We start from the raw sequence: 19,305 nt of genomic DNA, 5'->3' as shown, positions 1-19,305 counted from the left end.
GAGCTGCTGGATACAGATAAAGGAGAATGGTAGATGAAGCTTCTTTGGCTACAGTAAATAAGTTGCCGGAATGTGTTTATAGGGTTGCACTTGTGTACTGTGCACAATCCAAAGGGGTGAAATACAAGAATGCCATGTTATGTAGGACGGGCATTGCTTAGAATCCAGAATCATAACACGATCTACGATTGAAATTTTGCAAAACTGGCGACAGCAGGTAAACTTCACATTCCATGATGCTCGCATTCAACTTGAGCCTTCGGAGGTTTTGGCAACAGGTAAACTTCACATTTGATGATGCTCCCATTCAACTTGAACCCTGGACTGACCATGAACTGAACTTTCCCTGTAAACTGAGAAGCGTCATGGGATAGATCTACAACATCCATGAGAGAGCTATCGAATTGTGACCACGCATTGACAGTTAAAAGGCTAACGCTATCCTTCAACACTCTGGTAAGAAGATGAGCCTGCCAGACATACTTCATTGCATCCAAGAAAGCATGCAGCATGCTCTCTGTCCAGCTGTTCAACCAGAGCATATTCTTCTCCAACAGCAGCAGTTTGAAGGAGCAGAATTGATGAAATGCTCTGTCATAACACTCACTCCTCGGATCAATGGCCTGGATCGGTTCTGTGAGCATAGCCAACCGTTGAAACTCAACCTGGATCACGTGCCAGCAAGGGTTCCGGCCATCAACTCCATAGGAAGGCTTCTGAAACTCATCAAACACTCGGTTGTTAATGAGAGCCTGGACCGCGAATTTGATGTGCTGATGATGCGCAAATTGGGCATTGGGCATAGCCTGCCAAGAGATGGTGCCGCTGTCGTCCTTCGTAGCACTACTGGATGAAAACTGGTCTATACTGTTGTCCACCAGAGAGAGCGAGAACAAGCGCAAGAAAGCCCTTGCAACCCTTATCGTTTCACAGAACAGAGACTCGGATGGCAGGGTGTGCGTCATGCCCAACGACAATGGATTCAGTATGAGGCTCCGGAGTTTCATGAGCTGGTCAGGCGCAGATACAGCTTTGCTGCTGGCGGATGAGCTTGACACGATTCGTTGCTCAGTTCCGGTTACTGAATAATTTTGATTGGTGTTTTCCGTCCGATTCTCAGCATCTGAGTGAGAGAAAATATGAAGACAGCCTGCGGTGCAAGGTTCCGTGAGTGAACAAATATGCTCATGTAAGGCCAAATCGTGGGCCTCCTGATCAAAGGGCTTGGAGGTCTTGATGTCGGGCGCCTGGTGCAGCTCCGCAGGTGCACGACTGCCACTTCCATGACCTGCAGAATATTGTCGCAAAGCATCGCTTAACTCATCAGAGTCTTGCAAGCTGGATGAACCACTGTCTGAGCAATCCAGCAGTTCTGACAAGCTTTGGTTTCCGGATACCTTGACCGCATTTCCATGATCATTTTGGTAGGGGGCGCTTTCCTTGCCATTGAGTTGTGTAGAGCTGTCACCTAAATTGGATACTGTCTGCGACGGTAGCTTGAGCTCCTCTTGCCCAGACTTACTGACCACCTCCGCTTCGATAGAGCTTCCATCACAAGACTTCTCTCTGATATACGTCCGTTCAGCACTGCAACTCTGTTTGGTATCAATACTTGAATCTCTTTCAACACGAGGTGAAGGCAAACTCCTCTTAGGCGCAGCCTGATGATCAGGATCACATTCTTTCTTAGGTGAACGTATCAGCTCTTTATCTCTTGATTTGTGGCCCCGCTGATTCTCTGATTCAGCTCGACGTCCAGGAATCTTGCCGTTGGGTGTGAAATCGACGCCATGGTTGAACGTCCTTGCCCGTACTCGATGAGATCTGTTTGTTTGCATCAGGTGGCGATCTCCTTCGGTGATAACATCTGTGCCTGCTCGGCCTGTTGAATGCTCTGATGACGACGATGGCAGCCCTAGCATAGGATCAGGCAATTCTATTTGCTTTAATCTGCTTGACAAACGACCAATCTTATTGACCTGCGCATACTTCAGACCCTTCCGCTGCAGCCGCCTCGATACAACACCGCTCGGGTGCTGCAAGCCCAGCTTTGTGCTGCCACTGCATCGCATGGCCTTTCTATTTACCAGGACCGGCGAGGAACTCGACGAACCGAGATTCGAGCGGTCCACAGGGTTACAGCGTTTGCGGCCTTCGAGATAAGTTCTTGGTACAGAAGGCGTGCGCTGAGGAGGAGGAGGCTCGCCTCTTTTTATGCCGTTTGTCTTGAAGACAACTGCAGGAGAAAGGCTTTTATCCTGCCTGCCACGGTTTCTGAGGCCTGGCCTCTGATCAGGTTCAAACGTCGAACTAGTATCTCCAGCCCTATGAACACCAGCTGCTCCATCGAGGTCATGGCCGCCGTCCAAGGATCTGCCGCTCCTGTCTTCAACCTGCTGCAATTTGTGAATCGTGCATCATTATGCGTTTATAGTGCATATTGTAACTAAATTCTGAGTTACAATTCAAAGCTTCTTGTGAATGGTAATTCCATATGACCTTGGTGAATCGCATCTTTACCTTACAAGCCTTAGCCTCCATTGTAACTAATTTCGGAGCTACGGTTCAAAGCTTCATATAAATGATAATTATATGTGAACTTGGTGAATTTCACGTTTACCTTACATGCCTTAGGCTCCATCGTCTTCGTGTACATGTTGATGTTGCTTGCTGTGTTTCTCTTTAGTTTCCAATGCGCGGGCGCGCCCCAGCAGCTTGTCCATCCAACGCTAGTTTGCGTGGCAACCTTCGACAGAGGACGATTAATACTTTGCACAAGATTGTCTGCGAGAACAGATTTTGAGTAGCAAGAGGGCGGATAGCTTGACCGCCTATAATGGCCATCCGCATTACTACGCAAATGGTCAGCTTCAACCTGCAGCAACATGTCAGGCGATGGACTGGGGGGAGGCTCATAGGAATATCGTCTGCGTTCACGGCTTCCTTTATCCATGATACCAACGCGACTAAACAAAGTTGTCAGGGTGAGAAAGGAGATGGACTTTTACTGCTAAGAATTAGAGGGCAAGAGAGGAAAACTCTTTAAATAAGACTTCAGCCTTCCCAAAAAGTTATTAAATTATCGGTTAATGCGCTAATTAGTCGTATAATCCTTCTTTTACCAGCTTTGTCTAAGCGAGCTGCTTCCCAATTTCCAGACCACCTCTGATTCTCTCTCTCTCTCTCTCTCTCTCTCTCTCTCTCTCTCGTCCCCCACGCCCATGGCGACCTTCAATCATCTGACTGCATCCCGCAGAGCTCACACTGCCGAATCGAACAAGGAATTACTGAAATGGCTCGCATACAAGAAGCTGCATAGTCGTGTATATATCGTCTAAACTTTTTCTTTATTCTTCGTCCCGACATTTATTTGCTTATTTGCGCATGTTAAGTGCAATTGTACTAGGAACCTCAATAGCATACTTGTCCCGACTCCCCTGCTTCCAAACGGGGATGATTTATATCTGTTGCAGGAGCCCGCAAGAAAGCGTGCGGCAAAAAGGACTTCGTCGGAGCTCGATAGCACTGCAGAGGACGTCAGATGCTTGAACTGCATCTTAAAACCATTGTCCTCTTCGGACAAAAGCGCTTATGAGGAGTTCCATGAGGCAGTTAACAGCATAGACATGGAAAAGTGCGAGCATGGCCACTATAGGTTGGCTTCGCCTGCTCCTCAATCGCCTGTAAATGAATCTATGAGTATAAAAGGCACCACAGATCAGATGGACAACGATTTACGAGTTTTAAGTCCCTCTCGAGTTCTTGAAATGGTCAAAATAGAGCCGGATTGTGGCAATTCCATCGGCTGTGGAGAGATCAGAACGATCGGAAGAGAACTAGCATTGTCAGCAACGGCGAAGGTAAGCAGTATTTTACTTGTCTCGCATTTTGATTGGACTACTAGGCCTATGCAATATAAACTGTGAAATTCTTGGTACCTCTTAGAAACCTGACAATTTTAGTTTTAAATGACAGGAGGTTTCAGATAGCATCCCTGTCAGATCTGTTGCGGAGCTTCAAACACCTTTTGGATTGGTGGAAGACGTCAGAATTCCTGTGCCACATAATGCCCGCGAAGAACTAAGTACTTTAGATGTTGGCAACGGCGATGAATCTTCTCTTTTAGGCAAGCTCAGCTGCCATTTACACGGCGAGAAATGCGAGCTCAACGACATCAAGTTACCACAAGATCAGGCGATTGTTGCGGTAGAGCATCTTTCCTGGAAGCACATTAATTTTGGCATCATTTAGCATATATCATGACGGCAGTTCCTTTAACCCGTCCGTTCTTACTACTAAACTGACCAGGCCAAGATAAACGATCCAGACATCTCCTGCGACTTATGTCTGTCCTTGAAGACTTTCGAGCAGACGCCAAATGCTGGTCAAGATGAGAAGCAAGCTTTCATAGGAAGAAGAGAAGAACTCAATAAGGAACGATTAGACATCTTCCCCCAGCGTATGCGTCAAGGCAAGCATGACGGTACAGAACAGAACCCTACCGATAGCGTGCAAAGATCTGGTTTTCTATCGCCACAAGCACCGCCTGCAGAAAGAAACAAGAACCACCTGGTCGTGATGCTCACAATGAGTGATGTTCGGAGGAGCCTTGAGACGACAGCTGTAGAACCTGATGAAATAGAGTCCAGCAGCAGCTGCTGCCATCACCGCAGGCCATGGAGATACCATAGGGAGCCTCCGCATTCTTCCAGCTTGATGGCCCGTCTTTTAAAGAAACCAGACTGGAACTGTCTGGCTCGATGGAGTGCTCCTCGCAGGTCGTCTGCATTCACAAGGTTGTCTCAAGGAAAAATGAAATGTCCAGGGAACACAGGCGTTGCTCCTCTTGACGACTCTGCTGCTGCGTCCTCTACCAAGATGTCTGAGGGAGAGGAACTGAAAGCAGTCCTGATGAAGATCAACGAGGTTCTGGGATCTTTACCGCCGAGCACTTCTGCTTCACCAAGGTAAGAGTTTCTCCGATAAATCTCTCAAGGCTAATTAATGCATGCGCCTTTTTGAAATAGCAGTGGTGCAATTAACTAAGGGTTTTAAGTCACTCCTAGTCTTGACTTGTCCAGGTCAAATTGAGAGATTCTCAAAGGCAAAGATCTCTAGAGACAAATCCAAATGCAGGTACTACGTAATGAAACTTATGAGATCCTTTCTTCACTTTGGGATGATGAATGTTACCAGACTTGGCCAATGGGGTCATAGCTGAGGCGGTTTGAGTATGGGTTGAGTTTCACGGGTGCATAAGTTCAAACCCTAGTGTTTAATGTTGTTAGGTTTGCCTAGTCACCTATGCTGTTCGGTTAAGAGCCTCATGAGCGTAAAATGCCTTGATGCCTTAAGCACCTGTAAGTATGGATAGTGGAAAACATAAAAAGTGGATCTTAAAACCATACACGTAGATGGAAATGCCCATTCATCCCTTGATTGAATTTATCTATAATGTGTGACCAACATTCACAAATAAGTTTATGTATAGTGCTAGGTGTAACTTTGCATGTCTATTTGAATGCATATTTGGTGCATTTTAGTGAACATGCACATATGTGTGCACGTGTGTGTGTGTGTGTGTGTGTGTGTGTGTGTGTGTGTGTGTGTGTGTGTGTTGATGAATGCCCATGTTGTGCTTTCTATTTGTGTAAGGGTATGTGTGATTATGGACAATTATTACCAATTTGGATTGAGATGCATTGTAGTACCCACCTAAAATGAATAAGGAGACATACATGAATTTATATGTATACTCTCTTTGTCATGAGATAAGTTTTGTGAATACTTGAGCACATAGATTGGTATACAAATGCTATCTCTTTGGTAGCCTTATGCATACAATTCTCAAAGCCCTGTTACCATATAAATCACCACCAAACTAATATTTATGAAAGAAACGGGAATAATTATGACCATTTTTTATATTTCTGTTGATCTCAAGAGTATGCCAATCATCACTTTGCTATAATGTCCTCTCATTATTGCCACTTAACGTGCCTTAGATTCCCCCTTCATTGCCTATAGTACTTTCATGTTGTCTCTTGCATAAAAGTCCACTCCCTTGCTTGCAAGGGCAAACACATGCACAGAGATAATCAAACAATTACAGTCACAAATCACAAATTAATAGAGAGAGAGGGGGGGGTGAAACTAATTTTAAAATGTCATCTACATTTTCTCTTATCGAGCATTAAATGAATTTTGATTTGTTTACATAAGTATAGATTTGTTTATAAATAGCATTATTCACCATGTATCCCATAATCTCATTCAGATCCAATGGCAACATGGCATCTAAACTAAGCTTGCTTTATTTGTTTTACATACCACTTACTCCAATGGAGCTAGCTCTCATGCAAAAGTATGAGACATTAGGGAGGAGGGCATTTGACAGTAGTCTCTATAGTTGAGGTCTTTATTGCTTTTGATTGGCATGTTCAATCAATTTACCACTACTTTAACTTGCTTCCATGAATATGTGTGCTAATAAAACGTAGCAAGACATTAACTCTACTTCCTTGCCACCCATGGAGTTCTAATGATAGTGCAACTCGTTTGAGCTTCTAAAGAATGCAGTAATGCCCTCATTAGTACCATGCTATATCAATTTATCTAGATAATCCACCAACATGCCATGGAGATGTAATGTAGTTGATATTTAAGAGTAGTTTAGATGCAAATAGATATATTATATAAGGAAAAAAAACCATCACACATTACCAAGACATATACCAATTCAGAAGGGTGGTGTAACAAGCGGGATACACACGGACTAGGGGTTAGACACCCAATCACATTGATCGAGGTATATAAGGTGTAAGAGCTCAAGATTAGGGCAATTAGTTATTATTAAGAACATACTCTTCACCTTCATCTCTAACTTCCATGGCTTCCTCCTTTCTTCTCTTCTCTTTTCTGTCTTTCTCTCCCCTTTTCTAGTCTTCTCTTCTTTTCTTCTTGCTCTCTTTCTCTCTCTTTAGCTCTTCTTCTCTCTCCTCTCAGTTTCATTCATTACAGTGGTATCAGAGCTTCAGGCTTTGGTCCTTTTCTCCTCTTCCCCTTCTTCCTTTTCAAATCCCAAAAACCCTATTTAATTAGCTTACAAGTATAGGTACAGCAAGAAGGACTGCAGTTAACCTCAATTTTGTGGAGCAAACAAGAGCTATGGCTGGAGACTTAGACATATCCGGAGGTAAAATGGTTAAAATAGCAGGCCATTACTTCTTTTCATGCAAAATTTAGAGGTCCTAGGCAAGTTTGGAGTTCGAGGAGTTGAAAAAGGGCAAAAATATTCCTAGTTACTTTTTGCCTTAGCCCTCCTTCTCTCTCTTTTTTTGCAAGCTGCGATGGCAACCAACACAACCCCTCCAAGTTTGCTCCAGCCGTCTCCAAACCATCACTCAACCCTAAAGGCTAATCCCCACCATCTCCATCTACAATTTGAACACCTAGGTGGCCAAAGAATCCGTGCCAAAGGCAGTAGGCAGTAGCTCGCAATTTGTGGTGCAAATTGCACTATTGCCCATGGCTTCTTTTTGCCTCCTACTCCTGCTCTTGGCCTTCCCCCTAGCACTCTTGGCCTCCTAGGGCAAGGGCTAAACCCTCTTCAACAACATTTGACCCCTTCCTCCCCCCCCCCCCCCCCCTTCAACATTGAACCCTTGATTGAATCCCTTACTGTACATTGCCTGTGGGTAGCCATTACTGCACAGTCTAAGCTCTTGATCCAACCCACAACCTTTGGAGCTCAACCATCACAAGATCTCTCAACCCCTTTTGCCCCTTCCCTACCTGAATGAAGACATGGAGCTCAACATGCTGAGATTTCTTGTGGGTAGTCATCAAATCTTCACTTGAAGCTTTCCTTCTTTGAAGTTCAAGCTCGGGGACAAGCATGGGAGCTATCATCATCATTGGGAGCATTCGAATGCTGAAGCCTTCTTCCATGGAAATGCCCCAACCAACCTAGCTTGATTGATGGAGCAAACAAGCATCATGATGAGCTATGATTCAACGGTCTCCCAAAGCATTGCAGAGGTATGTTAATCTGATCTTAATCTCTCAATTTTAGCCACTTGCTGAGCTTAATCCGTTGTTGGAGAAATTAAAAATTTGCATAGGCTTAGTAACTCAATCCCCTTTGCATGCATACATCATATCTCTTCTTGAAATTCATTGTATTGGCTAACATTAACTCTCATTTTCTCTTGTGACTTTGAATAAGCCCCAAAATGAATAATAGCCATTATAAATTGGGTAAGTAGAAGCCAGTGAGTCACTCAATTGCCAATGTAACCCCTACCCCAACCTTTGTTCATTCCTTGCATCTCATGAAAATGCCCAATGTCTCCTTTTCAATGCATCTCATGCTGATTTCTTAATAAAAATGTCTGCCATGTATACTCTAGTTGAGGAAAAAGGCCAATGCCAGGTGAGGTGGTAAGACAAAAGAGAGGTGACCCTCCCTTACCACTTAAGACCCTGAAGGGGTGCACAATCCCTGAGGGAAACTTTGCCCACCTCTTGGTGATCCTGAGACTGGTACTTGTATGCAGGTGCAAGTACTTCCCATGATCTCCACTCTCTCTAATGCAATGATCCCCCTTGGACACCCCCACAATGCTAATGGTACCCATATATAGCACTGGAAGTGCATGCAGTCAAAAGAGATGTATGGCAGTGAATTTGCTTATGCATTGATGGCAGAGAAGATGGGTATGCAATGATGCTTGGGATAATGCTCAGTATGCTTGGGATGCTATTTATGTTGTTAATTAGGCCTCTCTAACTATGCTCTACCCATATAAGGCTTTTGCAATAAAGGACATGCAGTGTTTTTTGTCACATTCCTGCATGACAGTCATAAAGATCCTATTGCAATTTTTTTTGTTTTGAACATGGGAGTGAACCCTATAGCTTACCTCAAAGAGGACTTTGTCCTCTCCGATTTGAATTAAGAACATCCCCAATTGGAGCAACGGTTTCAAAGTTATGTCCATTTTTGTGCACTAGGGTCACTGTGGATAGGGTGTAGACCGCTCCAGGACAGGCACAATAATCCCATTACAAAAAAATTTGATCATTTTCTATCACAAATGTTAATAGTTCATCTCGAAGAGGACTTTGTTCTCTCCGATTTGAGCCAAAAATCTCGTCAATCGGAGTTTCCTACAAAAAGTTACACCATTTTTAATAACAGTAGGTCCTGTGGACTGCATCCAAATGGGTGACCAGAAAGGCAAAAGCAAGGCCCAAGAGGAACTCCAGAAGGAGATTAGAGACTCCTAGACCCTCATGAATGAGGAACCAAGCTCGCCACAGGATTACCGTAGTGACATATAGGAGGAAATGCCCGAAACAGACCCATACGCTGTCGGAGGGGTTTTTGTTGAAAAAAGGTCGAATCCACCAGGGATCAGAAGTAGAGATAGGAGATGGAAGAGAAGATAGAGAATACCCAAGTGGTAAACACTATTAAAAAAAATCACAATGAATTGAATCAATATGTATTGAAAGAACCTGGAATCTTTGCCCTACTCAGAAGCAATCTCCAGGCATTAGTTCTCCTGGAGCTCCTTCGTAGACCAAAAACGTGGATCAGAAAAATCAGCTCTTTCTCTGCTGCCCAGAACCCAAATCTGATGGCTCCGTTGGCTTCGAAAGGGGGGTAAAACCCCAGGACATCTACCAGGACACATGGTCACAGATCTCCCAGATCACTCCTTCTTTCAATTCAATCTGCAATTTTCAGCCTGTTTACAGTGATCGCGACGCGCGTGATTTCGTCAATCTGTCATTCTTGTGAAAATCCCCTAATTGGCTGAAAAAACAACTAGCTTTTTGCATGCCATCCTAATCTAGAAGCTTTTTCTAACTTTTTCAGATTTTTATAATAAATAATATAAAAAGTAGACTAAAATTATCCAAAAATCTAGTATTTTCGGATAATCCATGCAACTCACACTAGTACTAATGGCTCAGATCACATTGACTCTCTAGTTCAATAAAGAAGTCGGATGATGATGCATTCTATACTTTTTCACACTGTGTCCTCATAACATCATCTCCCTCTGAACCTACACATCCTCCGGTATGTGCCAAAATCCTAATTGTCACCGGATTCCGAGTCCTCCTCATCCTCTGCAACCATATCCTTTGCTTCTTCATCTTCCATATCTTTCTGGCTAGCTCCTGTATCAGGACCACTATTTTCTTCCAATTCTGGCAACTCATAGGTAGTAGATTCTCGCCTTTTGAATAATTTGATTCTTTTCCCTGCCCGAAAGTTTGATGGCTGTCCCATCCAACTCATTTAATGCATAAGTAGCATTATCAAACACATGTCTTACCACATAGGGTCCAAACCATCTTTTGGAAACTTTACGCATGGCACTATGTTGGTTATCTAAACTGCTATCATAAACCAATACCCAATCCCCATCTTGTATGGTTCTTGGTCTCGGTCTATGTCTTTTGTCAAACCGTTTCTTGTTCTGTATCCTTACTGCCCTTAACTTTGTAGTTGCTGCCTCAATGTCTTCTAACTTTCTTTCCAATTGTCTAATGCGTAAGGCCAACAACTCCTCTCGATTCAACTCCTCCTCCCAAGGTAACACACTCCATGTGACTGTCATCTCTTCTATCAGCATGATAGATTTTTGACCATACATCAATTCTGCAGGCATATATCTTGTAGCAGCACTATAGTTGTTCTGTCAGCCCACAAAGCATAAGGGAGCAATCATGGCCACTCTTTTATCTTCTCTCCACATGCTTTTGCCAATGCCTTCACAATAGGTGGATAACCTCTTTCACTTTTGCCATTTCCTTTAGGGTTATAGGCTGAAGTTAAAGAAAGCTTTATCCCCAAGCATGCAAAGAAATCATGAGCCTCATCTGCATCTTGCTCACCCCGATCTGCTGTAATTTTTTCCACACAGCCATATCGACAAAAGATCTCTTCGAAGAGAAAAGTACATACAGCATTTTTCATCTTAGTACGTAGAGCTCTCCCTTCCACTTGATTAGTCAAGTCTTCACGAGCAAGCACAAGATACCTCATTTGCCAAAGACCTGTAGGCATTGTGACCAAATCCACCACCCACTTAAAATGAAGAGACAATGGATATGTGGGTTGCAATCCATCCCGATGTCTCACAGATGAATACATTTGACATGTCGTGCATGTTTCTACAAAGTGAGCAACATCCTTATACATACCCTGCCACCAATATCTTTCTCTGATCTTTGTAAAAGTTTCCCAAACACCTCAATGACCAGCCCATAAGCTTTCATGAAATTCTTGCATAATAGTTACTTGTGAAGCTCTATCACCCAAAACTCGCAATGGCATACCCTGTTTCTTTTTAGCATGTTTCCATAAGTATCCATCTTTTAAGAAAAATCCATAGGCTTTCCTCTTGATCTTCTTAAACTCCTCATCTGACCATTCATCTCTCTTTGTTAATGTACTGAGATATTAACCAATTCTCAGCCACTCTCCTGCATATTTGTCTTCCAGAAACACTTCTATACAAGATAGAAAACATCTAAAGTGTCTTCTCTTTGTTGTCCAAGCTTCTGTTAATGCTGTAGCAACATCTTGCATTGCTAAATTTACTCTAACAACATCATTTTTAGCCATAAGAAAGTCATCTTCTTCCTCCTCATCCATCATCCCATCTTCATTCTCATACCATGCTTGAGATAACATATCTGCCAGTGGGTTATCTCTTCCTGCAATATGCTAAAATTCAGGGTTCAAAGATTTGATGTATGCAATCTATCGGAGCATAGCAATGTCCGGAGTAGCACAACTAGTAATCATACCCAATACTGGCAAACAATCGGTCTCAATGACTACATGAGTACTCCTTATCACATTTAAGGGCTATCACAATTTCCCATAATTCTCTTTTAACGTGTGGATATCTTCTCTGTCGTTCAGTCAATACTTTAGCACCAAAGCGAATTGCATATCTTTGTTCTTCCTCATCATCTTGCCCAATTGCCCATCCAATCCCGATTGGGCTTGTATCAACAGTAATAATGATAGGCTTTCCATGTGAATAGTCAGCCTTTCTCAAGGCAGGAGAAGATTTTAAGAGTTGCTTCAATTTCTTCATTGCTTTCTAATGCTTACTTTCCCAATGAAATTTCTGACCTTTCCTTAGAAGCTGATAAAGAGCATGTGAAAAGTGAGGAATCCATATCAAATAGAACACACATGCATCCAAGAATCTACGCACCTCTGATACATTCATGCATACATCTTGCATTCTATCAATCCCATCTATTTTTGCTGGTGATGGCCTTCGCCCATAAGGCCCACCCATATGCCCAACAATCAAAACCTCTTCAACTCCAAAGACAGACTTTTGTCCAGAAAGAGTTAAATGCACCTCTTCTAGATGTGTCAAAATCCTCTCACAATCCACAATATGGTCTGCAACAAATTTTCTACATCCATGAGCATCCATCTCTTCATTCTTTTCATCCACTGCACACCCTTTGATTGGAACGTTATCCAAGAAGGGCATAGTCAATTGTGGTATAAAATCCATGAGTACCCTATTCATAACATTTGTCATGTGTGCCACTGAGTTTGTTGCACCCTGTGGGAGAGTACACATGCGTACTAACCCCAAAGGAGTCTTCATGGTTGTGATATCCCTGCTTTCAATTGCAAGATGAAATTGATCATAACCCGAGTAAAGATCACCCAAAGAATAGATTGCTCTCTCTACAAAAGCCTCTGCAAATTCATCAACCACAGGACCTGCACCCACATTTCTTATGGTCACTTTATTGACCGGTTGCATGTCTTGAATAAATCTCAAAGCCCCATTCTTTTTGGGCACATTAAATCAACGATTTGAGTACGGAGATGAAGAAGGCTCCAAGATCTTCATGTGAATCTTTTCATTTAGCAAATCCATTAGCTTTGGCAAGTAAGCTTTAGGCACTGGAATAGGCCTCAAGTTCCATGGTACATGTGGCACAGTAAATATGACCATAGGAGAGACAACATTTGGATCCACACAACCTATTTCACTTGGCTGAAATGCAAATGCCTTCCCATGTCTAGCCAACATCCGCATAAAACAATCTCTCTCAGCAGGCAAAAGAAACCCTTCAGCTCCAACTTTCAATTCATGTAATGTTTCAGATGTAAACTGATGACATATATCTTTAGGATCCCGTAAGCTTGGCTGCCTTGACACTTTTTCATACATTCCCTCACTCTCTGGTGGAAGTGGCAAAGCAATTGGTTTCACCTTTTTGTCAATTGTCTTATACTTTGTCTCCACAAGTGCTTCAACCCATTGCAATCCTTCCTGCTGAGCAAAAAATGCTATAACATCATACATATCCAAAGAACATACTGACAACACTTTGTTTTCAGCCTCATTTTCTGCATGTATAGTTGCTAAAATGCATGTATGGCCACCACGGGATGTATGGGCAGTAAGGATTTCATGGGCAGCATGACCCTAATGATCTGCGTGACAAGATCATCCAAACGAAGTACAATGGGCAATCCCCCTCACCATCTGACTTGGAAGAATGGATCTCCAAGTTGGAGTCCCACTTCAATATCTACCCTCTCATTGATGATCAGAAAATACTTTTTGCTTCTCTCCACTTGGAAGGATTTTTCCACACATGGTGGTGCTATATCAATTAAGAGAATCATCAGTTCATTGATTGGCAAGATTTTAAAATGCATATGGTCCAAGTTTTTGTGTCTCCTGTGGAAAAAGAGTGGTTGGCAAGATGATGGTACACTCTTGACCAAGGTAACCTCCCTGTACGTGAATACACAAATCAATTCATGAACTTGACAATGTATGTGGAGAGCATTAGTAATGATGCTAAATTGCACAAGTATATCTATGGGTTGGAACCAAGCCTATTGGCAGATGTCATGGCCCAAAAACCTACCACAATGTTTGATGCAATTGAAATAGTTGAGAGATATGCAAGAAAGTACCATAAGAATGAACATTTTCAGTAAGGTTCTGGACAACCCCGCATTCCCTCACGATCAGTCCCAGACGGAGGTGGTTTTTGAGGCAGTTCTATGCCTAACAACATCCCCAAAGTACCCACTTACCCTACCTTCCATGCTGAAAGAAAAATGGACACTTTTGGAATAACATTTGGCTCTAATGCTGAGAATAAGTATGCTAAAAATAAATAGTCCATTACCTCACCTTCCTATGGATCCAATATAGCCAACGCTTCATATCTCCGGATGTTGTGAACGAATGGAAGGAAAGGACCTATGCTTTAAGTGTGGAGATAAGTACAGTGCTAATCATGCCGCCAAATGCCTGTACAAGATAGCTAGGGTCAAAGTTCATAGCATGTATGTCATGGAAGATTTGCACAATGATGAGGATGACTTGCCCCACTGACCGGGTTTGAGCCTACGGAGGATATTGATCACGAGTAGTTTTATGATCTAGAGGATGGATTTCCCTTTGACCCGGGCGGTGATCCATCACGGATACTTGATCTGACATCCCACCCACCTACCACTTCCCTTTGCTCTATCTCCTTGGATGCTTGGATGGGTTCCCGAAGCCCTAGCACCCTTTACATTCAAGGCAGTATCCATGGAAAGTATGTCTTCATCCTTGTGGATAGTGGTAGCACTCATAGTTTTGTCAATAAATCAATCATTGATTGGTTGAAATGCACCTCTATGGCATTACACCACCCCTTGAAGGTCCAAGTAGCAAATGGAAAAGAAGAAATCAGCACACATGTATTTCCCGTAGTTCCCTTACGCTTGGCTGAAAATTATGTGGCACTGGTTGATTTGATTGCCCTAGATATGGGCCCCATTGATGTTGCCTTGGGTTGTGATTGGCTAAAACAATTGGGGAAAATTACTATGGACTTCTCTAAGCTTTACATGGAGTTTATGATGCATGGACAACCTATCCACCTAGAGGGAGATTAAGTTGATTTTCAGCTTATTACAGCAAAGCAACTCAAACAGGAGTTTAAGAAATACTCACAAATCTTTGCAATTGCATAAGGACAATTCAGGTCAGTCCTGTGCAGTATCTAATGATTCAGCCTTGCAGGCCTTACTTGAGGAATACAATGACCTCTTTTAGATGCCTACAGCCCTTCCTCCTAAGAGACAAGTGGACCACCCACTTGACTTAGAGCCCCATTCTAAGCTAGTAAACAAGTCCCCTTACAAACTCTCCAAGTGTGAGCATGAAGAGGTTGCAAAGAAAGTCAAGGAATTGTTAGAGATGGGTTTTATTGAACCGAGTTCTTCCCCCTATGCATCCCTTGTCCTGTTAGTCAAGAACAAAGATGGCTCCTTTTGCATGTGCATTGACTATAGAATTTTGAACAAAATTACGGTGAAGAGCCGCTACCCCATCCCATGGATTGATGATTTGTTGGATGAGTTAAAAGGGGCATGCTTTTTCACTAAGATTGACTTGCACTTCAACTACCATCAGATTCGTATGCGGAAAGGAGATGAGGTCAAAATGGCCTTCAGGACTGATTGTGGACTTTATCATTTTCTAGTGATGCCTTTTGGGTTGACTAACGCCCCCGCCACCTTTCAAAACCTCATGAACAAAATCCTACAACCCTTTCTGTTCAAGTTCGAGCTTTTTTTCTTTGATGACATCCTCATTTATAGCAAGTCATCTAAGGAGCACTTGGTACACATCAGATGGGTGTTTGACATATTGAGAGAGCATCGATTCTTTGCTAAGGAGAGAAAATACACCTTCATGCAGACATTTGTGGAGTACTTGGGACACATTGTGAGCAAAAATGGCATATAGGCTAACTCGAAGAAGGTGCAATGTGTTAGGGACTGGCCCACTCCTTCCACCACCACTTCTTTGGGTGGCTTCCTTGATCTCTCTTCATTCTATAGACGCTTCATTAAGCACTATGCCACCATTGTAGCACCTTTGACTAATCGCTCAAAAAAGGAGTCATTCTTTTGGAATTCCATTGCTGATCGTAGCTTCAAATAGTTAAAGGACGCACTAACTTTCGCCCCCATCATTGTTTTCCCTGACTTCTCTAAATTGTTTACCATTCATTATGATACCAATGGCAGAGATATTGGTGCAATATTGTTGCAAGAGCATGGTGTGATTGCATTTGAGAGAGTCGCAAGCTTGATGAGAAGGAGATGCAAATGAATGTATATAACCAAGAGATGTTCGCCATCCTCCATGCCATCAAGAAATGGCACCACTATTTCAAGTATATGACTCCTAAGCAAAGGGAATGGGTGGCAACCTTACAAAACTTTGACTTTGACATTTCGCACACTCGGGGCAAGGTGTTAACCCTCAAACGAACAAAGGTCAAAAATCCGGAAAAGCTGAAGCAGAAGACAAGGCCAAGGCAAAAGTGAAATGGAAGACGAAGGCGCACCAAGAAAAATATGGAAACGCAAGAAGTGTAGAAAAGTCCTAAATAAAGGAAAAAGGCGCACAAGAAAAGGCACAAGTCAATACTTTTGTAAAAAAGTGCAAGGGCACCATGATTTAATTTAAGGAGCCCCGGGCTCTCACCCATGCAATTTGTAAAGGTAGATGGGCGGTAGGAAGGAAGCTAGGAAGATAGGAGGACAATGGGAAAAAGGGCCCAGGCCACAGCCGACCATGTAAAAAAGGGGATAAGGGGATGACCGCCCAAAAGCGATTTAGGGTTTTGTATATAAAGTTGAAAAGTGAATGAGAAGCTCATTTTTGTGTGTGGCTAAAAGTGGCTCTCCTCTTCTTCTTTTTCTTCTTCTTCTTGCTTGCTTGAGCTTGTGCTTGAGAGAGGGAGTGTGAGAGTGTGAGGGAGTGAGTGTGTGAGGGTGAGGGACCGGGGAGGAGAAGCTCTCCATCTTCCCCTCTCTTCTTCTCTTCTCCTTTCTTCTCTTGTCTTGCTTGTGGCTATGGAGCTTGGAGCTTGGAGCGTGGAGCTTGAGGATGGAGCTTGCTTGAAGCTTGCACTTGGATCGTGGAGCTACCGGTGTGCGTAGGAGAGGAGGTAACTCGATCGGCATGGAGGTAAGGTCACTATACCCATAGATATAGATGGCACATCGGCTATGTGAGAGGTAGCCATTAGTGCTTGGCTTGGAACGCTTGAAACAATAAGCGGTCCGAGGGTCTTGGCGGTTGAGCGAAAACTCCCACATTTTGGTTCTATTTTGCAGGGACAACAGATTCAAGCCTTGAGCGCTTGCACGCTTCGAATTGAGCATTGAAGTAGGGTTTTTCCCGAATCGGTGCTTGAGTTAGATAGGTAGGAAGTGAAGGAGTTTGAAGAGGTATTTGATCTTAACAAGTAGGTTTTTGTTGTTTTGGACTTGGGAAAGCATGATGGAGTAGTGTATGTATTTTCCTTATAGTTTTTTCTTGCATTTGGAAAGGATAGGAGAAAAATGTTGGAGCAAACAGTAGGGTTTTTTGTTGCTGTATAACAGGTTGAAACAAGGAAAAGAAGGGCAAGAAATGAAATTTTGGGTTAAATGTTAGTAAGGAAAGTAAGATTAAGGTGAGTGCAGGCCTGGACAAGGTGATAAGGGGGCAAGAGTGGCAAGAAAGGTCACATTGTGCATTGCAGGGTTTCAGGAGAGCAGGAGAGAGGAAGAAAGTTTTGTTGAGTGGATCTGCTTCGATCTGGCCATCCGGGAGTTATTTGCCCAGCCCAGGTAATTCTACACCTTCCCCTACATGAGTAGGTTGGATCTAAAGCTGCTCGACCAGTGGGAAGACCTCCAACGCTCGGCGTGGTGAATTTTGTGAAGTCCGACGAAAAAACGCGCCGCGCTCGACGTGTTTGAGTGACGGCGATTCTGGGCCGAGTCCCAGAATTGGCCCTCAGACCGCTCGAAAATTTGGCCATCGGCCTTGCCGACTCGGCCCACTCGACTCGGCCCTCGGCCATTCGGCCCTCGGACAACCAAACTCGAACTGGCCAAATTTGACATTCGGACCAGTTACATTCGACCCTTTCTACTCGGCCCTCGGACGGGCCGAATCGGGCACTTGGCCCCTGCAATTCGGACCTGTTGGGCTGAATTTAGATTTTTTCAAATTTTAACCTGAAGATAGTGAAACTGACCGAGAGACCATATAGAGCCGAAACCATATCATAGATCGATCATTGGGCTGAAACTTAGAGCAAGTAGTTGAAAATTTGGCTATAAATGGTCTTTCAAATCACGTATGGCATTTACCGTAATGGCCTTACGGGCCGAGGGGGACTGCCCCCCCTAGACCCCCACAGAGGGGGCTCTGCGCCCTCCGCAACTCCCCCAAGTAGGTTGGAGAGAAAATGCGCGCCGTGACAGGTCCTCCAAATTGGCCCTAATGTAGTAATGGCTCTACACGAGCATGGATTCTCACTTGCAAAAGAGCAACCAAAAGCCTATACCCGAATAGAGAGAAACAGAGACCCTAGAACCTCAATGGGCCAATCTAGCCAACAAGGGAAAAAACGCCACATTGCAAAAACACGTACGTGTTGCATTCGGACAGCATCTAGTCAAAGCGAAAAATCAACAACATCAAGCTACAACTGTGAAGATGACTAGATATGACAGTCCTGATGATAGATGCACCTTGCACATGCGATCCAAGACATCAGTGGAGAATCCACATCTGGTCGTGCAGTTGGGGACTCAAGGGCATTTGTCAGAAGGCTTAAATTTACAAGCCAAGACCCGGAAGACAAAGATATAGTACCACCTGCTTATGTTAGGGTCAAACTCACCGCAAAAAGAGAGCACACTATTGATGCTCTAATTGATGAAGGGGCAGATTTTAATATCTTGACCTATGAGGCATGGACCCTACTAGGCCAACCAGAGCTCAAACCGACTAATGCAACTCTTACTCCTTAAAAGGGACACCCACAAGCACTTATAGGGAAGTGCAAAATCCTCGCGACAATTGAAACTGAGAGCTTGCCTATCCTATTTCATGTTCCTCCAAATAATGCTACTTGCGAAAAGGAAACCCTCCTAGGAAGACCCTTCAAAAGGGTGACCAAGTGTGAGGCCGACTATGTAGCACAGAGGATACACCTGACACTACCGGGTGTGAGGATAGTCACAACCTTTAGCAAGGGTGACCTCATCGAACCTCGAGGGAAAGGCAAGGAAGGTGCTAACATAACAGTCAAGCCTGCTAACGAGAGCAAGGACTTGTTGGAAGAGTTGATAGAAGCACAGGTCGAACAACGAGAACCAGTGAGTGAGGCCATGCTTCATGAAACAAGAAGGTCATGAGCCAATGCCAAGGA

General features: G+C 43.6%; 2 protein-coding genes across 4 annotated transcripts; one reads left to right on the top strand and one right to left on the bottom strand.

The window, feature by feature from the left end:
- Positions 1–208: 208 nt before the first annotated feature.
- On the bottom strand, positions 209–2,979 carry LOC148029264 (uncharacterized). Of its 2 annotated transcripts, none has more exons than XM_087688031.1 (2): positions 2,621–2,979; positions 209–2,396 (listed from the first exon to the last, which is right to left on the bottom strand). In XM_087688031.1, the coding sequence occupies exons 1-2, from the start codon at positions 2,951–2,953 to the stop codon at positions 225–227; spliced, it is 2,505 nt and encodes an 834-aa protein (XP_087544157.1). In that variant the 5' UTR covers positions 2,954–2,979; the 3' UTR covers positions 209–224. The 2 variants fall into 2 exon arrangements, with proteins under 2 accessions (XP_087544157.1, XP_087544158.1); XM_087688032.1 differs by having other exon boundaries at positions 209–2,393.
- LOC148029263 (uncharacterized) lies at positions 2,875–5,425 on the top strand. Of its 2 annotated transcripts, XM_087688033.1 has the most exons (6): positions 2,875–2,984; positions 3,126–3,323; positions 3,474–3,860; positions 3,976–4,206; positions 4,309–4,967; positions 5,082–5,425. In XM_087688033.1, exons 1-6 carry the CDS (start codon positions 2,952–2,954, stop codon positions 5,089–5,091), a joined length of 1,518 nt encoding a protein of 505 aa, XP_087544159.1. In that variant the 5' UTR covers positions 2,875–2,951; the 3' UTR covers positions 5,092–5,425. The 2 variants fall into 2 exon arrangements, with proteins under 2 accessions (XP_087544159.1, XP_087544160.1); XM_087688034.1 differs by lacking the exon at positions 2,875–2,984 and having other exon boundaries at positions 3,211–3,323.
- The last annotated feature ends 13,880 nt before the right edge of the window (positions 5,426–19,305 follow it).

The sequence above is a fragment of the Lygodium microphyllum genome, chromosome 11 (genome assembly GCF_053477565.2).
Source record: "Lygodium microphyllum isolate KBCC chromosome 11, Lygodium_microphyllum_v1.1.10, whole genome shotgun sequence".
NCBI lineage: Eukaryota > Viridiplantae > Streptophyta > Polypodiopsida > Schizaeales > Lygodiaceae > Lygodium > Lygodium microphyllum.
The sequence above is the reverse complement of the archived record's forward strand: the minus strand, read 5'-3'. Positions and strand labels throughout refer to the sequence as shown.